Here is a 19,461-nt window from a genome sequence, read left to right on the forward strand (position 1 = left end):
TATGTTTGAGGCCAAAACGAACTATAAAATATAGTGAGATTATAGTTATTCCAATTATTTTTTTCTCTCAGTGCAGGGTGTCCCAAATCATCTTCACAATCTCTCGTGAGGACGTAGAGCAGATTGAGATGAACATAAAAGTCCCATACCGTTTTGCGATATTTGCAATAATAGTCGAAATATTAATTAATTAAAATATTATGATACACAATCATGTAACAATTTTCTTTAATTAATATCTAAAAATCTATGTGGCCATTTGCAAAATGGTAGGACTTTTTTATTCAGTTTGACTTAATGTATAAGTATATAGCGGCAGACACATCGCGCGTGATCATTCACCAATCTTTTTTAATTAATTCTCGACTATTATTGCGAATATCGCAAAACGGGACTTTTGTGTTCATCTCAATCCACTCTACGTCCTCACGAGAGATTGCGAAGGTGATCCGGGACACCCTGTATATAGTGAGCGAACCGAGTTTTTGTATTATTTTAATATTCTTGGTTGAAGTGCTAAACTTACTAGGCTTCATAATGTATTTTGAACAAATTCGAATGAAAATTTGATGTTAATGATGAATTTGACCAGAGTCGTGAATATATGAAATACCAGGAACATTCACTTGAACGCGGTACGTATTCTTCTGTGTGTGAAGATTTATTAATACCCTTAGGATGCAAGACTCATAGAATTTATAACATCTGGAGGACACAAAAGTCGTAGCATTAGCCCGTGAGTTGATTATGCATCCATTTCCTTCAAGTAAACTCGTGAAAAATGAAGAGCAATTCTACACTGAACTCGTCAATGAAACTTTTCACTTTTCACGGATTCGCGCGAAAGAAATAGGTGTATGATCAATTCACAGACTAGTGTTACGACTACGTACGTAATGCGCGCGTGTGCAGGACAGACGATCGCGCGACGGACTTCGCGCTCGCACGCGAGTCACGCGACTCGCGTGCCTCGATCTCACGTCCCCGTGAAAATTGGCACGCCGCGCCAGAATCGTTCCTACGCGGGCCGAGAGCTCTGCGATTTTGCCAGATCTCGCCTCAGCTGCGCGTGCGAAACAAGGTCCCGGTCGCTCGCTGGCAGAGCCGCGAATTTCGCCGATAACCCGTACGCGTCTGGCGAATCGACGCGTCGACCGCCGCGTGAATTTCCGTTGATGACTGAATCGGATAAGATAAATCAATGTTCCTTGAAAATAGATAAACTAAAAGTGAGAAATTAACGACACATAAGGAGCAAGCACGGATGTTTTAGTGCTATTAAATACTAATATTACTTTATTTAATATTAATATGATTGTGGGAGGATAAAATTGTCCAGTATGTTAAACGCATGTATCGAAATTTTTCTTCGATTATCGTACACGGAGAATCACCTTAGAAATCACCTAGATCGATCCTTGAGTCCCAATTTTTAAATATATATTTTTTAATAAAAATCGAAGAAAAATTTCGATACGTGCGTTTAACATACTGGACAATTTTATCCTCCCACAATCATATTAATATTAAATAAAGTAATATTAGTATTTAATAGCACTGACATCCGTGCTTGCTTCTTATGTGTCGTTAATTTCTCACTATTAATAAATCAATGTATAATGCGAGAGGCGCGCATATATCTTTCGGCCCGTTTCGTCGCGGCTCACTATCGGCCATACGACCGATTCATCAAGTGTAATCAATTATACTTCGTACGTAACTTGATGAGACGCAATCATTTGTGTTAACGCTCCCGACCTCGAGTTGCTTCCCTCGTATGTTTCAACGTCTCGATCGGGTACTATCGCTGCCTCTCTCTCTCTCTCTCTCTCTCCTCTCTTTTTTTTCACATTTCGCAAAGGCGTGCGTAAGCACCACGTACGTATTTCAATTGGTTCCCGCGGAATTGCGTTGGACGGTTAAAGGGTCATCTGCAATGCGATCGCAATTACGTTTTAAAGTCGCGACGCTGGTCACTGTGAATTGATCATGTGCCTGTTTCTTTCGCGCAAATCCGTGTGAAATGTGGAAAGTTTCATTGACGAGTTCAGTATAAAAACTTCTCTTCATTTCTCACGATTTCACTCGAAGGATGCACAATCAATTCGGCGCTCGTTGTCTCTCCACTTCGACACTGGCCATTTCATAAATAGTTCGCAGTTTACTAATATTGCACTAACTTATTATAAAAGTGGGCTATGCAAAATATTCTCGTGCATTATTACGAAGTATGAAAAGAAAATTATTATTATGCGGAATAAAATCTACACTGAAAATAATGCAGCATATCAAAGGGGTTGTTTCTCTGAAATTTTGATTTCCCCAAAATTATGGCTTATTGGGAAATTATGAAAAAAATCATCATTCCTAGGGACAATAATTAATAGAAATTGTTCTTGCGAATAGAATTAATTCGAGGTTGAAAAGGTTAAAACGTAACTGCGAGCACGTTGTAGACGATCCTTAAGAGCGAGATCGTCGAACGGCCGCGTTTGCAGCCTCCGCTCGCGCGGGAGGACGCGAAAGGTGCGGAATTCGCGTCGACGTCATTAAAGCGCATCGTTCCCATTCCTGCAGCCGTTATAATGGTTATATCTGTCGCTACGGTGGATTTTACTTAATGCAACCCGAGCCTCTCGCGCCGGGGAGCCGGCTGCGGTCGCCGCCATGCGCGACGCGTAGAGTGCGTCGACTACGGGCAAAGACAATTAGGGCCCACATTAATTAAGGTAATTGCGCCGCACGAGCAACCTCCTACAAAGTGTTCTCTCCGGATGTACGCACTTAAACCCCGCCTAACTGCTAATTACAATAAATTTCATATCCATCCCGACACGACGTTCGATCATTCCCTGCGCCCTCCCTCTTCCTCCCTGTCCAGAAGCGAGCCGGCGAGTTAATGTCTCTTGCCGCTTGTAAAAATGTCCACGGAGACTCGTTGGCGGTTGCAAATGAAGCAAGAGTGCATCGACGCGACTTCGCCTGTTCTGACATAATTGTGAAAATTCGATACTTGTTGAAGTCCAACGAGATAAATCGACAATTATTGCACGGTTATTAGTATTTTATTTCCTTTTCCATATAAATTCTCCTTGATTTCACGTTACTTACTAATACGGGAACAGTTTCTAGTAATACAAGAATAAACTGTCAGCACAAGGTCTACCTCTCGCTAAGGAGCAATTTTTCTAGGGAGGTCGCGAATGTTTTAATAGTGCATTTCCAATTCCTGCGATATAAATAGAACATATGAAGCGAAAAGAGTACACTGAGAAAAGATCTGAGAAATAAAAAGTAGTTTTGTTCTCAGATTTTTGTGAAATGTACATTTACAATGTACATTCTGTTTCTCACGAAAACAACTGCTTACTCCACTTAAACAAAAGAATTTGGATTTAAGTAAATATGTTACTTTTTTAGGTATTTTTTCTCTCAGTGTAAATTGCTGCGGAATGTCGACCTATTCTTCGTTCGCAAAATTCTGTATTAAATGTACAAAATATATGTTTTATCTAATTTTACTACAAGTTCTCTCTCCATAATAATAAATAAATAAATTTAATTTGATAAAAATAAATTTTATTTGATTCAATTAACTTCAATGTGTCTTATTTTCCTGCTGATCTTACACGTTCTGGGCACGGCGCGAGTCGACCTACTAGGCGATCCTGGCAAGAGAAACGACGACTCTGGCAACGATCTCTCTTACGGCGCGCGCGCGAGTTTCGTGCAAGGGACGGACGCGGGCGACTATCCGCCTGTTGGTTCGCTATCTAATTTTCACGCACGATTTCTCGCCATCCTCGACCCGATTGTCTTCGCGGCCGCGTACGCGCCTTATTGCAGCGTCGATGCAGCCGCGAGAGAGAGAGAGAGAGAGAGAGAGAGAGAGAGAGGGAGAGAAAGAAAGAGAACGAGAGAGAAAAAGAGAGAACGGCACATAGCCGTTTATGAAAGGTCAACGACGATACAATTGCGTCGACATCGAACTGACGGATAAATTGACGAACTTCTATCCAAAAGTCGGAAAAGTCGTGGCTAACGACAACGATGACGTGGGCCAGTCGTCTAGACATATTCGCACGGGGAAAAATGGACCATAAATTCGTAAGGGGAAGAAATAGCCGCCGTTTTTTTTTTTTTCTTTGGCCGAGCCCAGGTGCGGTGAATAAATAATGACACACGAGTCGAAAAGTCGAATTTGCGGGAAACGATGAGACGACACTCGGGGGACGCGACGTCGTCGAGCATAACGCGGATAATAAATGTCTCAGAGCACGCACACACACACACACAAACACATATAGGCATATGCAGGCACGCATGCACGCACGCGGGCACGCGCGCGCTCAGCGCATCGTACACGCACAAGTGTGCACAACAATGACCTGGCAGCGGGACTATTATTAGCGAATAAATGTCGGTGTGTAGGTCAACCCTCGGCGGTTCGACGTACGCGCTCGTATATACAGAACTGGCGCGAGAAAGTGAGAGCATGCGTGCATAATGCGTGGTGTACGTGAGACTACACGTGCTCGCACGTGTGTGCATTACGCGTCGTCGTCGACATATAAATTAACTGGTGATGGAGCACGGAAAAGAGTCGAAATTATCGTCGCTTTCCGAGTCGAAATTTTGACCCTATGTTGAACCTTGAATTCTACACCGCAGTAGGAGCTAAGATAGCAAAGTAGGTTTAATTCTATTCTTATTCTTTAATGATATAATTTACTCCTACTTTGATCTCGATGATGTCCGAAATTTTCGCTTTCGCTTTCTTTAGCGTCAAAGTAGGTTGTATAATAGTAAGATCTTAGGAAGCAAAGTAGGTTCAGTTGCGAACCTCTACTGAAGCTTTAGCTCCTACATAGAATATATGTATTTTATAGAAATATTTATAAAATTTAATAAATAACGAAACAGAAACGTCAAATAGTGTACAAAATATACATTTTATTTGTTGCATATATTTCAGACATCATCAGGGTCAAAATAGGAGTAAATTATATCATTAAAATTAAACCTACTTTATTATCTTAACTTCTACTGCGGTGTAGAATTCAAGGTTTAACATAGGGTCAAAATTTCGATTCAGAAATGATATCACTCAGTCAAAATAGATTTCACTTAGATTATCCAAATAGGCTCAAACTGTTTTTAAGAGCGTCAAAGTAGCGTCAAAATTTTGACAAGGTAGAGTTAAAGGTTCAAAAGAGAAGTTAATGAGTATCAATATCGTCAAAGTAGGTTTTACGTAGGCTATAAACCATCTAAGTGCAAACTATCCTTAAGAGCGTCAAAGTAGCATCAAAATTTCGAGTCGGGTCTCACCTTCTCTCACGTTCTCCGCGGTTGCGAAAATACACACTCTTTTCTTTTTAATAAATCGTAAATTTTCCTATAAACGGACATTTGCGGAATCTCGTTCGCGTGCGCGGGATATCTCCTTTCCCCGTTATCTCTCATAAATTCGCACGAGCGACACGTACATATATACACACGCGCTCCATATAAATGAAGTATCTATATAACTATCGCGCTATATGCAAAATTCAAGAGCTCGAATCAGTAATCGCGCGGCCAATTACTCTCGGTCGTCCAGATATAGGCGACTTTTCTAGGAACGCCGCCGCAACCCCATTACGATTGTTTTGCCATCGCATGCGCGACGCCGGCTGCATAATTAAACGATTCGGGATAGTCCTGTCACGCGATGGAAATTACGCTCCTACCGCTTTAGTAGCTGGGTCAGGAAAAGAAGGTAGGTCACACGATCGGTTATGGTGACTTATAGACGGTAGGTTATGGTGTCACATGAATTCCCCCGCAATAGTAGCCCGGAGAAGATGCTCCAGTTTCGTTGCACATTTCCCCGACGCGATCCCCCGCGATCACCGTACGAATTTCGCCTGCGCCCGTAAGCGACGATTGAGAATCACAAACGGAGAGAATATTATAGTTTCTTTTTTATGTAAATTTCTGTTTCCAATTCTACACTGAGGACAATATATTTGGCATTAATCACAGAAAAATAATTACCATAAATTATGATCAAGAAAACCAATTTTTCTCATTAAATTCTACTACAATGTTAGTAATAATAATTGTCAGTAAAATTTATTTTACTAAAAAAAAAAAGCAAATTTTTTAATAGGATATCGCAGAGAGAAAAATATGTAAGGAGTAAAAAATATTTATTCGATGGAAGTACTAATAACATATTTATTTGTACTAATACAAACTATTTTCCAAATAAGAAAATGTTAGATTTGAGTGAACTTGAGATGTTATTAGTATCCACCAAATAAATATTTTTTATTTCTTAAATATCTTTTCTCTAAGATGTAAAATATAAGTAGCACATGAAACGGAAGAGCAGTCAATTAATACAAAATATCGATCTATTCCTCGGTTAGAAAAGTCCATATATATAATGTTCACTATAAAATTCTCTCCGTGCAAATGTAAACGAGTTTGAATTTAGCTCGAATTTAATTTAGTTCGTCGTCGCGTCGTCGGTGACACGTACGGCTATTTCGACGTTATTTTGAGAACACTTTGACGAACAGCACTGTAGAACAAGACGAGAGCTTGTTAAAATTCAAGTATGTGCTTTAATTTCGGGTTTATCTGAATCGGTACGGATGATAAGGTGCTTTTATCTCGTATCACGAGCCACGGCGCTATAAACACGGCTCCCCATTCTAGTCAGCGAGGCACAAAGGAAAAAGAGTCGTAGAAACTTTTTTGCTCGTGTCTCTGGCCGGTGGCCGGTTTGCTAAGATTAGACGGACACCCGCTATATATAGGATGACATTTGTATACGTGGTCTCTTAAAACGCGAACTCACACGCTCCGCCTCTCTTCTCCTCTTCCGCTCAGTCGGGCGAACTTTAAGCCGACCAACTTTTCCTTAACGAAAATTCGACTCGAGCGGTTCAAATACGTAAAAATAGTTAACACTTGAATATTGAAAGGTCAAGAGACGGAGGACAGGAAGTGGCTCGATGTTTCGCCAAGACCTCGCGAAACACTCGAGTAGACAACGAAACAAATGATGTTGTCTGTATTCACACGTACGGCGAATGTATTAACCGAGTCTCTTTTTTTAAACACAAATATCGACCTGGTGGAGTCGATCGATCGGCGAACAATCACCAATATAAGAAATTTCAAAATGATGGCTTTTGAGACGATAAAAAACGAAAAAAAGGACGTACAGCAAATAAAATCAAGTATTACAGTTTTTCTTTATCAAGAAAGGTTTTTTTTCTACGGGAAGTACGATAGGCCAAGATTCACTAAGGGAAATTTGTAGTACACAAAGAGAGAGAGAAAAATTAGAAATAAAGAATATTTTTATCCACAGTGAATATTAATAACACATATTTTTACTAATATATAAAAAGAAATTTTCTAATAAAAAAATACACATTCTTTTAAAAACTTAGCTTTTCATTAAAGCAATTGTTTATTCCATTTGAATAAAAGAATTTGAATTTATAAGTAAACTTATTATGAATACCCATCGAATAAATATCTTTTTATTTGTCATATATTTCTCCTCTCAGTGTAGAGAAATGCTTTCTTTTCAGAGCCCAGACACACAAGAAAACGTAAGCAGTAAGGCAGTAAGAAAATTGACCAATCGATTATTCTTGAACCGTAAGAAGAATCACCGATTGTGGTTGTTCAATTGTTCTGCGTGACCTTTTTTCTATAAAGATAACGTAACTTTTGTCCGTATAGTTGAATAAATATAGTTGAGTATAGTTGAAACAAGAAGGAGAGGAAGGAGAGAGCGTCCGTGTGAAGAAGCGCGTGAGGACGCGGACGGACATCAGCACTGGGATTCTATAACTCGTTATTGGAGTTAACGAGTTACAGAACAGGGCTACAGGGCCCTTATTCTTGAAATAATTGCGTATACGTAAGTTTTACTGCGCAGCTATTTTATGGTATGATTAAACCTGCGCGGTAAAACTTACGTACACCCAACTATTTCAAGAATAAGGTAGCAGTTCGGTACACACAGTGTCGAGAGTGCACGTGATCATTGATACGTACCTAGTTGATTCGTGTGGTGCATATTGTAAGTGGTAGTACCATAGTCCAGGGCCATATGCCACACTCTCAGGTAGCAGTATATCCACCGAGATATCTAGCGTCCACCGCGGCGGAGGTGGCTCGGTCGTACGCGCCGCACCATCCGGGCCCTTCGTTTCCTTTACTTATCGCACCAGTTTTCACACTCGCAAGCTAGAACGACGCGCACGACACCGCGAGAGATCGCGTCCTCCTCCTCCTCCTCCTCGACACCACGAGGCAAGTGACGTGTGCGTGCGCGCGCACGCGCGACTGACAATCGCCGAGAGACGACAAACGATTTACAACCACCATCCGCGTCTTATCGGCGAGACTCTCCCCGCCCGCCCTTCGTCGCCCTTTACCCGCTCTCTTTTCGCGCGTCCAACAGTTGATCTAGAAAGAGAATAAAGGAGAATCATCAATCCATCTGACCTGCGATGCTGTGTTGTCTTGGATGTTGTGAGAGAGGGGGAAGAGGAACGCGCGGCTCTCAACGAATCGCCGTCGCGTAATAATGAGATTTTAGCGCGGCACGTGTGCGCAAAAAGAGAAATGCAAGAGACAAATAAAAACAATCAGGTGTTTTATCGTGGAGATAATTAACGTCTTTTTTTCTTTGTGGCTCTGCCAAGCGGAGACCTCCGAATATTATTAACGTCAGACCGCCTCGTCATTCATTTCCGACCGTTTCTCTGGAGCTTCTATCTTTTTTTTTTTTATATACTTTTGTCTTTTTACCTCGCATTTCAACAGGATTCTCGCCGGTGGCGACGCACGAGTCATTTCTGGCGACCCGGTACAAAAATACACGCGACGAGTTTATTTACGACCGTCGGTTAAGAGGCGAGTGCGAACTGCGCGACGCTTAAAAATAGTAAACGGAAACTGAGGATGAGAAAAAGAAAAAAAAAAAAAAAAGAGAGGCGCGCGATTCCCTCCCTCCCTCCCTCCCCCTGTCTCTCTCGATACCGGTCTTCTCTTCGCGATCTTATGCCGGCGAAAGATGAATTTATTTTCGCGATGAACATCTCGCGTGCTCTCAAGATTATTTATCCATCTATCGTGAGACAGACGCGCAACGGGCCCGTCGCGGTGAGCGGTCGTCGAATAAAGTCCATCAATTGCTGTCGAAAGATCAAAACTGGAGTCGTCGGGGTGGCTACATCGCGTCAGGGGGGAAAACGCGTTCTTGAAACAAATCGCGACGTTCTCCCGCGTGCAAATTCACACGTGCAGAAACCGCACACGCGCTGAGAAAAAAGACACCTGAGAAATCGTAAATATTTATTTGGGATGCGGACTAATAACATATTTACTTGTAAATATGTTATAATAACATATTTACTTGTAAATATGTTATTATAAAATGTTTTGCAAATAGGAAAACATACATTTTCTTGGAACCTTAAGAAAGCTTCCCCTGAAAGCAATCATTTATTCTGCTCAAATAAAAAAATGTGGATTTAGGTGAATAACGTCATTAACACCATCGAAAAAATATTCACTATTATTCGGATACTTTTTCCTATCAGTGTGCGGCCGTTTGCAAAGTCGAGCTGTGAAGACTGGAAAGTCGCGGGCGACGGTGAAAGTGCGCGGCGGCAACAGCAGCAGCGGTGTTACACGCACAAAATCCCGATTCAAGAGCGCAGCCGAATGCCAAAGAATGAAAATCTAATTTCGTGCCTCTCTCTGACAAGTGTCAAATGTCCTTGCCAACGATGATCGGCGACGCGCGCCAAAACGTTGCTAAATCGTATATCGTATTTATTTTTCTGACGGCTGGCTATTTAAAGGTTAAGTAGCAGCGCTCGCGTTCAATTTTACAGTTCTCCCTCTTTCTTCCCTCGCCTGCCCCTCCCTCTCTCCCTCCTCTCATCCATCCTGAAAACGCTGACGCGATTAATACGTAACCGTGGTGGATTCCGCACATGTGTTTCGCCGCCGCCGCCGCCGCCGCCAACGATTGATGACAGAACTCGCAGAAGCGGCGAAACACGAGACACGCTGAGAATATCTCTTTTTTTTTCGGTTCCCGTCGCAATTTATACTGGCGCTGCGTCCCCCCTCTTTCTTCCTCCCGCGATCGATTAGCGAGAATAAAATATCGGTCGCGTGATAAGTCACGGGTCTTCTTCGTTTGTCAAGCGCGTAGCGTCGGCTGGGATAACGTTGAAATGTAAACCGCGCGCGCGCACGACAATATAACGTAAGTGTTAGATATAGGTTTCAGATCTAGATTTAGATCGTCGCAACAGAAATTTCCTCGCAATACGCGCACGATATCATTTTCCTCTTTGTTTTATCTCGTTTTTTTCTCTTCTAACAATGCCAACACGTGCAATACTAGCAGCGCGATATATTATTCCGGTTGGCAAATGCGTCAGCGGTAAATCGAAAATTATTCACCGCCGAATCGATCGCCAGGTGAGAAAGAATTGAATCATCAACCATTCGAGCTCTCTATCGAAGGATCCTCGCGGTTCCGCACGCACAGCAGATATTAAGTACACTTTGACACATCCAATTGCTACTCAGGGCATTCTTATTTGTTTTGGGATTCTTAAATACAGATACTTAAATTTTGGAATATACATACATATACACTCAGTATATGTACATCTACTCCAGATTGAAATTTTAAATATTCGTATCTACACGCAAAAAAATGACTTAGTAATATCAGCTAAACCGCGGTAGCTGATTCAAGCTTAGTCAAAAGGCTAATCGTTTAGCTGTCACTGCTAAGAATTGGCTAAGAACAGCTAAAATGCATTCGCTATGAAATACAAATATATTAGATGATATTAAAAATGCACATTATTTCAAATAGCTAAGAAAATGACAGTTATTCCTAAATTTCTTATCGTATGCATATATTAAAGAAGTTTGCCGCACAGCTACAATCATTTGCTACAGTCATTTGTTTTTAGCAGCTAATATTTCTTGCTGTAACGCCTAAGTTTAAACAGCGAATAAATTTAGCTTCGATAGTATCGACATTAGCTGCCTATATTTCAGTGACACATCTTATCTGCCACAGCAATTTTTTAGCTCTGGAAGTTAGTTCTTTTTTTGCGTGTAGAGACCAAAACAGATCAACGACCGTGCATCGGATTCGCATCCAGTAGGAGGACTAGCTTAACGTCTCTTCAATTTTGTTAAAATTTTAATTAAAATTGCTGGATTTCGATTTAGCCGAAACTCAAAACATTTTTTACTAATTTAGCACAGATACAAACCATTTCGGTTGGAATCTCGGCTAAAAAAATTTAGAATGGTTTGTGTCTCAGGTACGCCGATTTTGTTAAAATTATTTAACTATATCTTGTATTTAATTTTATTTTTTATGCATTTATGTTGTACTTGATGGTAGATGTGAGAACATTGAAAAGCTATAAACTGCCCGTGAAACTCAAAGTGGGCCAAAATGAAAAAATATGACAAATATTTTTTATACTTCTACATTTTGAGGTCCACTTTGAAAAAATTGAAAAAAATTATTTATACAATTTCTCGGTTTGGCCGATATTCGAATCATTTTGCATAGATTTAAAATATTTCGGTTGGAATCTCGACTAAAAAAATTTAGAATAGTTTGTGTCTCAGGTACACCGATTTTATTAAAATTTTAATTGAAATTGCCAAATTTTGGTTTAGCCGAGATTAGCCATTTTTGACTAATTTAACACAGATTTAAATTATTTCGGTTTGAATCTCGGCTAAAGAAATTTAGAATGGTTCGTCCTCCTCCTCCTCCTCCTCCTTCGCCTGGAATCTTTCTTTCTCTCTCACACACATACACGCACAAAACGAGCACAATGTGTATTGTTGCTCTTACTTAGGTATCGCGACGAAACTTTATTCTCTTTTGCTTTCGTCACACCTCTCGAGTCGCGCGCGTTTCCATTTTCGTCCATCTCCCGGCAATCTTTTTCTCGCTCTCGGCGTGTCATTGTTACACAAGCGACGTTACACAATTCGATCGATTATCGGCGATCGAGACAAACATTGTCGCGGTGATGTTCCGCGGTCGATCTGCTCGGTGCGGCGCGAGAGGTGAACAAAAGCGGAAAAGAGGTTTCGAGGCTGGGGAGGATGGAATGTTCGGGAGAGGCAGTAGTTGACCATTCACGTCGTAAATTGATCCCTTGACTTCGCCTAAGTGGCGCGAATGATTGCCATGACGTCATCCGCGCTTCCTTTTCTTCTCTTTTATCATAAACCTTTTCGACCCGTGGACTTTCTTCTCAATCCCTTACCCCTTCGCGGCCCTACCCCTCCCTCTCTCCCTCCTTACCGCTTCTTAATCGATGTTACTTTATTAGCCGTAAATTCATCTTCTCGGCGAAAAGTTACGTCCAACAATATTTTTTCCTGGTAATATTAACGTGCCGTGCACGGCGCAGCCGAGTATAACGTGCATAATTATTGTGTCAAGTGAAGCACACATGAATCATCGAATCAGTGAAAGATCGTTGCCGAAGTATTATTGAATAATCGGGCAAAAATCCATCGCTATACGGCGAAAAATTTTCGGGTGACTGAATAGCGACCGGAAAAACTCGCTGATGAGAAATAATGTGTCTGTTACTGCGACTGAAAACCTTCGTCTGAACATTCAGTTGCACTAAAACTCGATTAAGATAACTTGGACTAATTGACTGAGAAGTACTCTCTAAATTTCTTGGAGTGTAAAAAATGGCGGTATTTTCCACTCGAGACGACAGTAAAAACACTGTCATATTCGAAATGATTAGAGCGAATTATGTTTTACTCAAAGATCAGAGTGAATTCGGACTCCATCTGAGCGAATGTTCCACTCGATTGGAGTGAATATATGTGCTCCTCTGACGGTGGAATGCATCGGATTCACTCGAGAATTCAGAGTGGAGAATTCGCTCTATAGATGTGAAAGATCACTCGAGGACTCGGCTGTCACTTCGCTTTTCGAGTGAAATTTCACTCCAAGAAATTTAGAGAGAGAAAATCTCCTGTTGCTACAACCGAGTTTTTCATACGGCAAGTCGAATAATGGAAAACTCAGTTACACTAACGAAGTTGTTCCTTCCGTGCATAAATGTCGCATTAAAACGATGTCGACAGCGAAGAGACGCGAATTCGCGGCCGCGCATCGTCTCCGAACATTTCCTCTCTTTTCCTTACGGAGAAAAAGCCGCACTTTCGCTTCTGCCCGAAACATCGCTCTGCGTGCTCGATCGTCGTTCTCAAACAGCTGATAGATAAACACCTTGCGGGATCCACGGAAATCGAACCCGACGCGGATCCATCGATCTCCGAGTTATCGGCGCGCACGATCGACGGATCGATCTTTTCGCTCTCTTCGCGGCGAAGCACCACCTCGTGAGTGCTCCTCGCCGAGCTGAAGAACCTGAACCATTAGCGGGATGTTGAACTTGCCTCCAACTCGGCCGCTCTGTACGCGAGGAAGACTTCGCGAGCGCCAAAGGCGATTATAATGGCATGCCGAAGAAGAAGATTAAGGCGCGTTGGCGACCTGCGCGTCTCGCGCCCGTGGACGCGGTGATCGCGTCGCGGGTGTACGAATCCACAGCGGCGGATCCGAGGAGAAAGAGAGACGGAGGGGAAGAAGAGAGTCCCGCGGAAATGCGGCAGTCTTTGACGTAACGACAATTACGAGCTACGGAGGAGAGGCCGGGAAAGTTCGAGGAGAAACTGTTACGGCTGATTAAAAAAAGCACAGGACTTTGCGCGTATTGTGTTAAAACGTGTTGTGCTAACACGTATTGTGTTGAAACAATACGTGTCATGGGCGAAAATTTATTTGGTCGATCGTATTTTGTCGCTATAAATTTAAATTGACTCCTCTTGTTCGCGATTTAATTGGACGTGTGTAATCGATGAGTCCAGTGCTTGTAACGTTGACGGGTGAAATGCGCAGCACGAGATGTCGAATATATTATTAGGATATTTTGTCTCGTTATTAATTAGGACGAAGTGATCATAATTATACAAAAATGATCCGACTCACAAAATTATGAATTTCTGTTTTTCTATCAATGAGCATTTCATACGTATTCCTACGTAAAACAAAAAACACCTAAACTCTTATGGGCGCTTAAAATTAATTAAAAACACGTTTTTATTTTCTATTAGTTGCGTTTCTTCTATTTAAAAATTACTGTAGAAATAGATCGACATTCTGCAATGATTCACTTTCATTTCACATATGCTATTTATATATTAGAAACTGAAATGTGCGCTGTTAAAGTACTTGTTGTGTTTCCATTTTTTTTTAAATAGCTGGCAATACCCTTGAAGAAAAGAAAATTGCTTGATTCCTTGAACGAATGCAAAGAGTGTTATTTCTTAAATCGTGTTATCAAAGGTTCATCTTCATTTTTCTCGAAATGTACTTCACGTGAGTTAAATCATTCCTGCATAACCACGGCCAATTAAAGGGATTATTTTGTTATTTGGAATAATGGATCGGGAATTTTAGAGTATTTCCGTCTATGTACACATGTGCAACATTCGTAGAGACCGACGATCGTTGCAGCGCGCGAAACGAAGACAAACCACCACGTGGTCCGCATCAAAATGGCATTCGGACACGTGCCGAAGCATTTGGCACATTTAGACGACGTAAATCGATAAATATAGATCGCGGGGTCAGGTTGGGTCGTCCTCCCTGCCTGCCCTCCCACCCACTTCCCACTATACAAGCTTGGTCGCACCCGTTAAAGCCCCGAGGCTGGACACACCTATAATGAACGGATGTTAGCACCGGGCTATGCGGAGAAATCGAAAGATACGAATTTCGAATTGATTTCGCGAGCTCGATCAGACACGCTCTCTTCGCGTGCTCCCAAAAAATTCCACCTCATTCTCAGTGGAATCTTCCAAATCTTACACACGGAGAGAAAATTTTCTTTCATACAAGTTCCTCTCAATTTTATTATGTTTTTAGTAGTCTATAAATAGAAATAGAGACTGCCAGGACTACGTTCCAAAACTCGACGGGTAGAGCAACATTCAATTAAAATAAATAAATTTCAGTTCTCTTTGTTCCGATTGGTCAATAAAGTACTATTCTACCCGACAAGTAGAGTTTTGGAACGCAACCTAGTAAGATCTATCTTGCTAAGGAGAACACAGTAAATTTCGCTAGAAACATCTCACTAGCAGATTTCTGTGGAAACACAACGAGTGCTTTAATAGTGCACATTTCAGTTTCTAACATATAAATAGCATATATGAAGTGAAAGTGAATCACTGCAGAATGTTGATCTATTTCTACAGTAATTTTTACTACGTTTCACTACTATTTTTTACTTTATTAGAAGAGGACTACTCTTTCAATAAAAGTTTCCATTCAGAATACGGGATTGCGGGCGAACACCTTGCGACTAGAGTTCTTTTTTAGATATATTTCAGCGCGTGACAAATTGGCCTCTCGCGAGGATGAGGTGCGCAAACATTGGGGTGCGATACCGTGCTGCACGTTTTTACACGAGAAAATCGAACGGCATCGATGTCTGGGGAGCAGAGGTTCCCTCGAGGTGATAACACGGGGTTGGACAACTTGTGAGAGCTGCATGGGTCTTACGGTCTCAACGAAGCGAACGAAATTATTGCCGCCTCCGCTCCGCGAGCGGAGGATCCGGTGTGACTAACCGTGCACGTGGATGAATCTTATCAAGCCCGCGAATGACAGGGAGAAGCGGAAGCCTTATGAGAAACGCGGCATGTGATGCGAGAAGACTATAGACACGCGCGTATAATCGTGACGTGTTCCTCGGAGAGGTGACCGAGAAAGTATGTATGTACATGGCTCGTGGAGAGGAAAGTTGCGACTAGTTCCCTCCACGCACACACGCGATCCAGGCGCATAAGGCGAGGTATTATTAATTCACTAATTTATCCAGCATACCGCGATATGGCTATAACCCTCCGATTGAACTGACATTTTTCTTCAGAACCGGAAACTAACGCGCCGCATTGGCACAGTCATCGTGTGGCACGCGGTTGCCGCACACTGCGACCTGTCATTTAATTGGAATAAATAATGAAAGTGTTGTTGTTCGCTCGAGGCGCCCACCGGGACACCGGCGATGAGGGAAGGAAGGCAGGAAGGCAGAAGAAAAGGAGATTCGAAGGGGATCTGAATGAGAGCGGAGAGAGAACTGTATGTGAAGTTTCAGCACACGGCGAAAAACTAGGAATTAGTGGGGTGTCGCAAACGAAATATCGCACTCACCGTGCGAACTCGCACTTATAACCGCCAATCTTTTTGTCGACGTTACTTTATATAATCCCGCGAGTCGAAATTTTGATCCTACTTTCAGCCTTAGAGCCAACGCACAAATATATCCGTAACATGTTGTGTTACGTTAAGTACTGACAATGCAATAGCTATACCTGTACGTAAAATTAAACTTAAGTCAACGCACAAAGAAATCCGTAAACTTAACAGGTTACGGATGTTCTTATGCGGAGGCTCTTACTGTTCCATTCAACGCCTATTTTGATACTCTGCGTGAAACTTATGTTATGATCTACTCGAGTCAAACTTTTTTGATCCCACTTTCAACCTTACTATTCCATTCAATATCTATCTTGATATTCTGAAGACTATTTGACCTATTTTGACGCTAAGAAAAGTAAAAAAGGAAATTCCGGACATCATCAGAGTTAAAGTAAATTGTATCAAAAAGAAGGTATTTCACTCTACTAATAAATATCCATGATAATTAATTTTGACAATTATTTTTCTCAAAGTGCGTTAAATACATCAATTTACATTTGTAATAAAAACCATCATAAATATTATTCGAAGTATTATTTCTTGTAACTTTTTCACATCAATCGTATGCTTTGTGTCTGTAACTTCATATCCGCAATAGGCCTTAAAGGATCCTAGGAATAAACTGGATATTTCTCTCTTTCTCCTTTTGCCGTTCTCACTGCAAAATCTCAGTCGGAGCGTTACGCGCGATCGCGAATAAATCACAGAAATCGCGCACACAAGCAGAGTCGCGGCGGAGTATTATTAGTAATTTAACGCCGTACTTTGTAGCGTTGACTCGCGGAAATTGCTACCCGACACACCCGGCTATTACAGAATTAGTCAACGGATTTTTATCTCTCGGAAATAACGCAACACCGTCCTCAGCCGGCGGGAGAGGGGCTTAAGGTTAACGATCTCCGTCGTGGCTGCGATCCGGGAGACGTCGTCGTCGTCGTCGTCGAATCTAACGATCGCGCGATACACCTCGCCATCGATCAACGCTCTCTAACTGGTGCCGTCAGTGCGACGTTCGACGACAGAACGCTTTACGCATATCTTTCTCTCGCCAGTCGATCTACTTTCTTCGTTGATTCGACGATTCGCGACGATATCGATCGGCTGCCCGTTTCTTCTTCCTTCCCTCTGTTTTTCTGTGTTTTCTTCCTCCCGAAAATGCGACTACGTACTTGGCTGACTGACTGACTAACTGATTGACTGACTGACTGACTGACTAACTGACTGACTGACTGACTACTCGCCTACTAATCTACCTATCTACCTACCTAGCTACCTATCTACCGAGAGTTTATTTCTCTCGTTGAGTAGGCGCCAAGAATCTAAATTCGACATCGCCACGCCTCCGCGGCTTTTCACGTGGTGGTTCATACAACGTTTCGCGGAAATTTACCGCGCTAAGTGACACATGAGCGGGCCGAAAGTCACAACGGTGATAACGGCAGTGGTCGTAGACATGTTCCTTCCTTCCTTCTTTCTCACAAATGAAACTAACCAAAATTTTTGCGGTTGACCGTGCTCACATTCCGTGTTACACCGAAAGTCTGATCGTCATCGCGATGAATTGCGTTTACCTAATAGCTTCGCAACCGCAGTGATTTTATCATTACGACAGACAAATGAGAAAGAATGAGATACGATTTTCTTTGTATGTTGTAATAAAAAAAATGATAACGTGGAGTGTAATAATAACGATTCAAGGAGGGATGATACTCGCAAAATTATGAAAACAGAATTGAATTGTCTCGTTCACTGGAAACAACCAAGTTAGCGAATCAACAACACGCGCAGTTTTCGTCATGCGAATTCCACAGAAATCGATGAATTCGTCAGTACGTCGCGCATACGCCTGGTTTATAATTGACACGGGCGTTTTTCTACCGAATTAGGCTCCGGTCAACGAGCTCGTGTGTCAGGTGCGCAGCCAGGCAAGAGAAAGGCAGGGAAAAATCAACGAAGCCGAAAAAAAATGAGCGAAAGAGAGAGAGAGAGAGAAGGGAGAGAGAACCCCGACGAATCCTACGCTGCTTTCGCCCTCGCACGCACCGCTATTTTCGTGTTTTCCCGCGAAATTTGCCGCCGTTTTGCACACTTCATCGCCGCTTTCGTGTCTAATAATACGCTTTGGTCCCACACCGCACGCACACACGCACGCACGAACGCACGTGAGCACGCACACGCGTAGCGACAAACGAGTTTCACATACACGCGAACGAGAGCGGAGAGTATAAAGTCGGGTTCTCCGCATGTCATCGTGTGTAGTGAGCGCGGTATTGAATTCTTAAAGGAAAGACCCACGTGTAGATACGAACGTCGGCGAGCACTGCATAAATTTACACCGGCGAACGGCGAAAGTATCAACAAACATCGCGCATTTACATCCGCGACGTGTGTGTCATCGCGCGCGCGTGCGACGCGTTCGCGTGAATTCCCGCAGAAAATTTCGCTCACGAGGCGCCAGCGGCGGCATTCTCACGCTCTCCACGTGTGCAAAGCTGACCCTCTCTCTCTCTCTCTCTCCCGGCGAGAGATAATTCCGTCGCACAATGTTTACTGTGTGTCAAAGCGATTCAAAAATGGACAACATGAAGGTAAGTCCACGGGGACTGGCGACTGAAACCAGAATTGGATCTGTTCGACGTGCCGACTCGTGCAACGGCACGACACTCGAGAGTCGAAATCTACGCCGCTTAATTACGGTTCAATCGCGGGCGATCACTGGTGATTACGAGACGGCAGTCCACGGGAACTCGCTATGTGGGTCGGCTGCGAGGAGAACGAACCGGCGATCCATCGCCATCGCGAAAGAAGCTACGCGATATCGTGCGTTTTACGAGGGGAAAGTTTCTGTCATGCCTCTCTCGCACACGAGTGTGTAGGTGTGTGTGTGCGTGTTGCGTGGCGCGCGGGTTACGCGGCTACGTGCCGAGGGGGGAACTGCGGCTTCGGAAGTAAAGTTCTTTAGCTTCCACGTCGTAAATACCGCGGAATCGATGGCGGTATGCGTCACGAGGGGAGAATAGGGAAGAATCGAAAGAAAAGAGAGAGAGAGAGAGAGAGAGAGAGAGAGAGAGAGAGAGAGAGAG

The 19,461-nt window shown here is 42.6% G+C and overlaps 1 protein-coding gene across 18 annotated transcripts in view; it reads right to left on the reverse strand.

Moving 5' to 3' along the window:
• The window catches only part of LOC116853599 (histone deacetylase 5), a 138,003-nt gene that overhangs the window by 47,096 nt on the left and 71,446 nt on the right, over positions 1-19,461 (reverse strand). For 6 of the 18 annotated variants that reach the window (XM_032834759.1, XM_032834774.1, XM_032834781.1 and 3 more), the window contains one exon: positions 8,068-8,481. The exons of the other annotated variants lie outside the window; for them this stretch is intronic. In XM_032834759.1, coding sequence (XP_032690650.1) covers positions 8,068-8,122 — 55 coding nt within the window. In that variant the 5' untranslated portion in view covers positions 8,123-8,481. The remainder of the gene's footprint in view (positions 1-8,067; positions 8,482-19,461) is intronic. 18 annotated transcript variants of the gene reach the window in all.

This window comes from Odontomachus brunneus, unplaced genomic scaffold (assembly GCF_010583005.1).
Source record: "Odontomachus brunneus isolate Ranch 3 - 2012 unplaced genomic scaffold, Obru_v1 Obru_scaffold_006, whole genome shotgun sequence".
NCBI lineage: Eukaryota > Metazoa > Arthropoda > Insecta > Hymenoptera > Formicidae > Odontomachus > Odontomachus brunneus.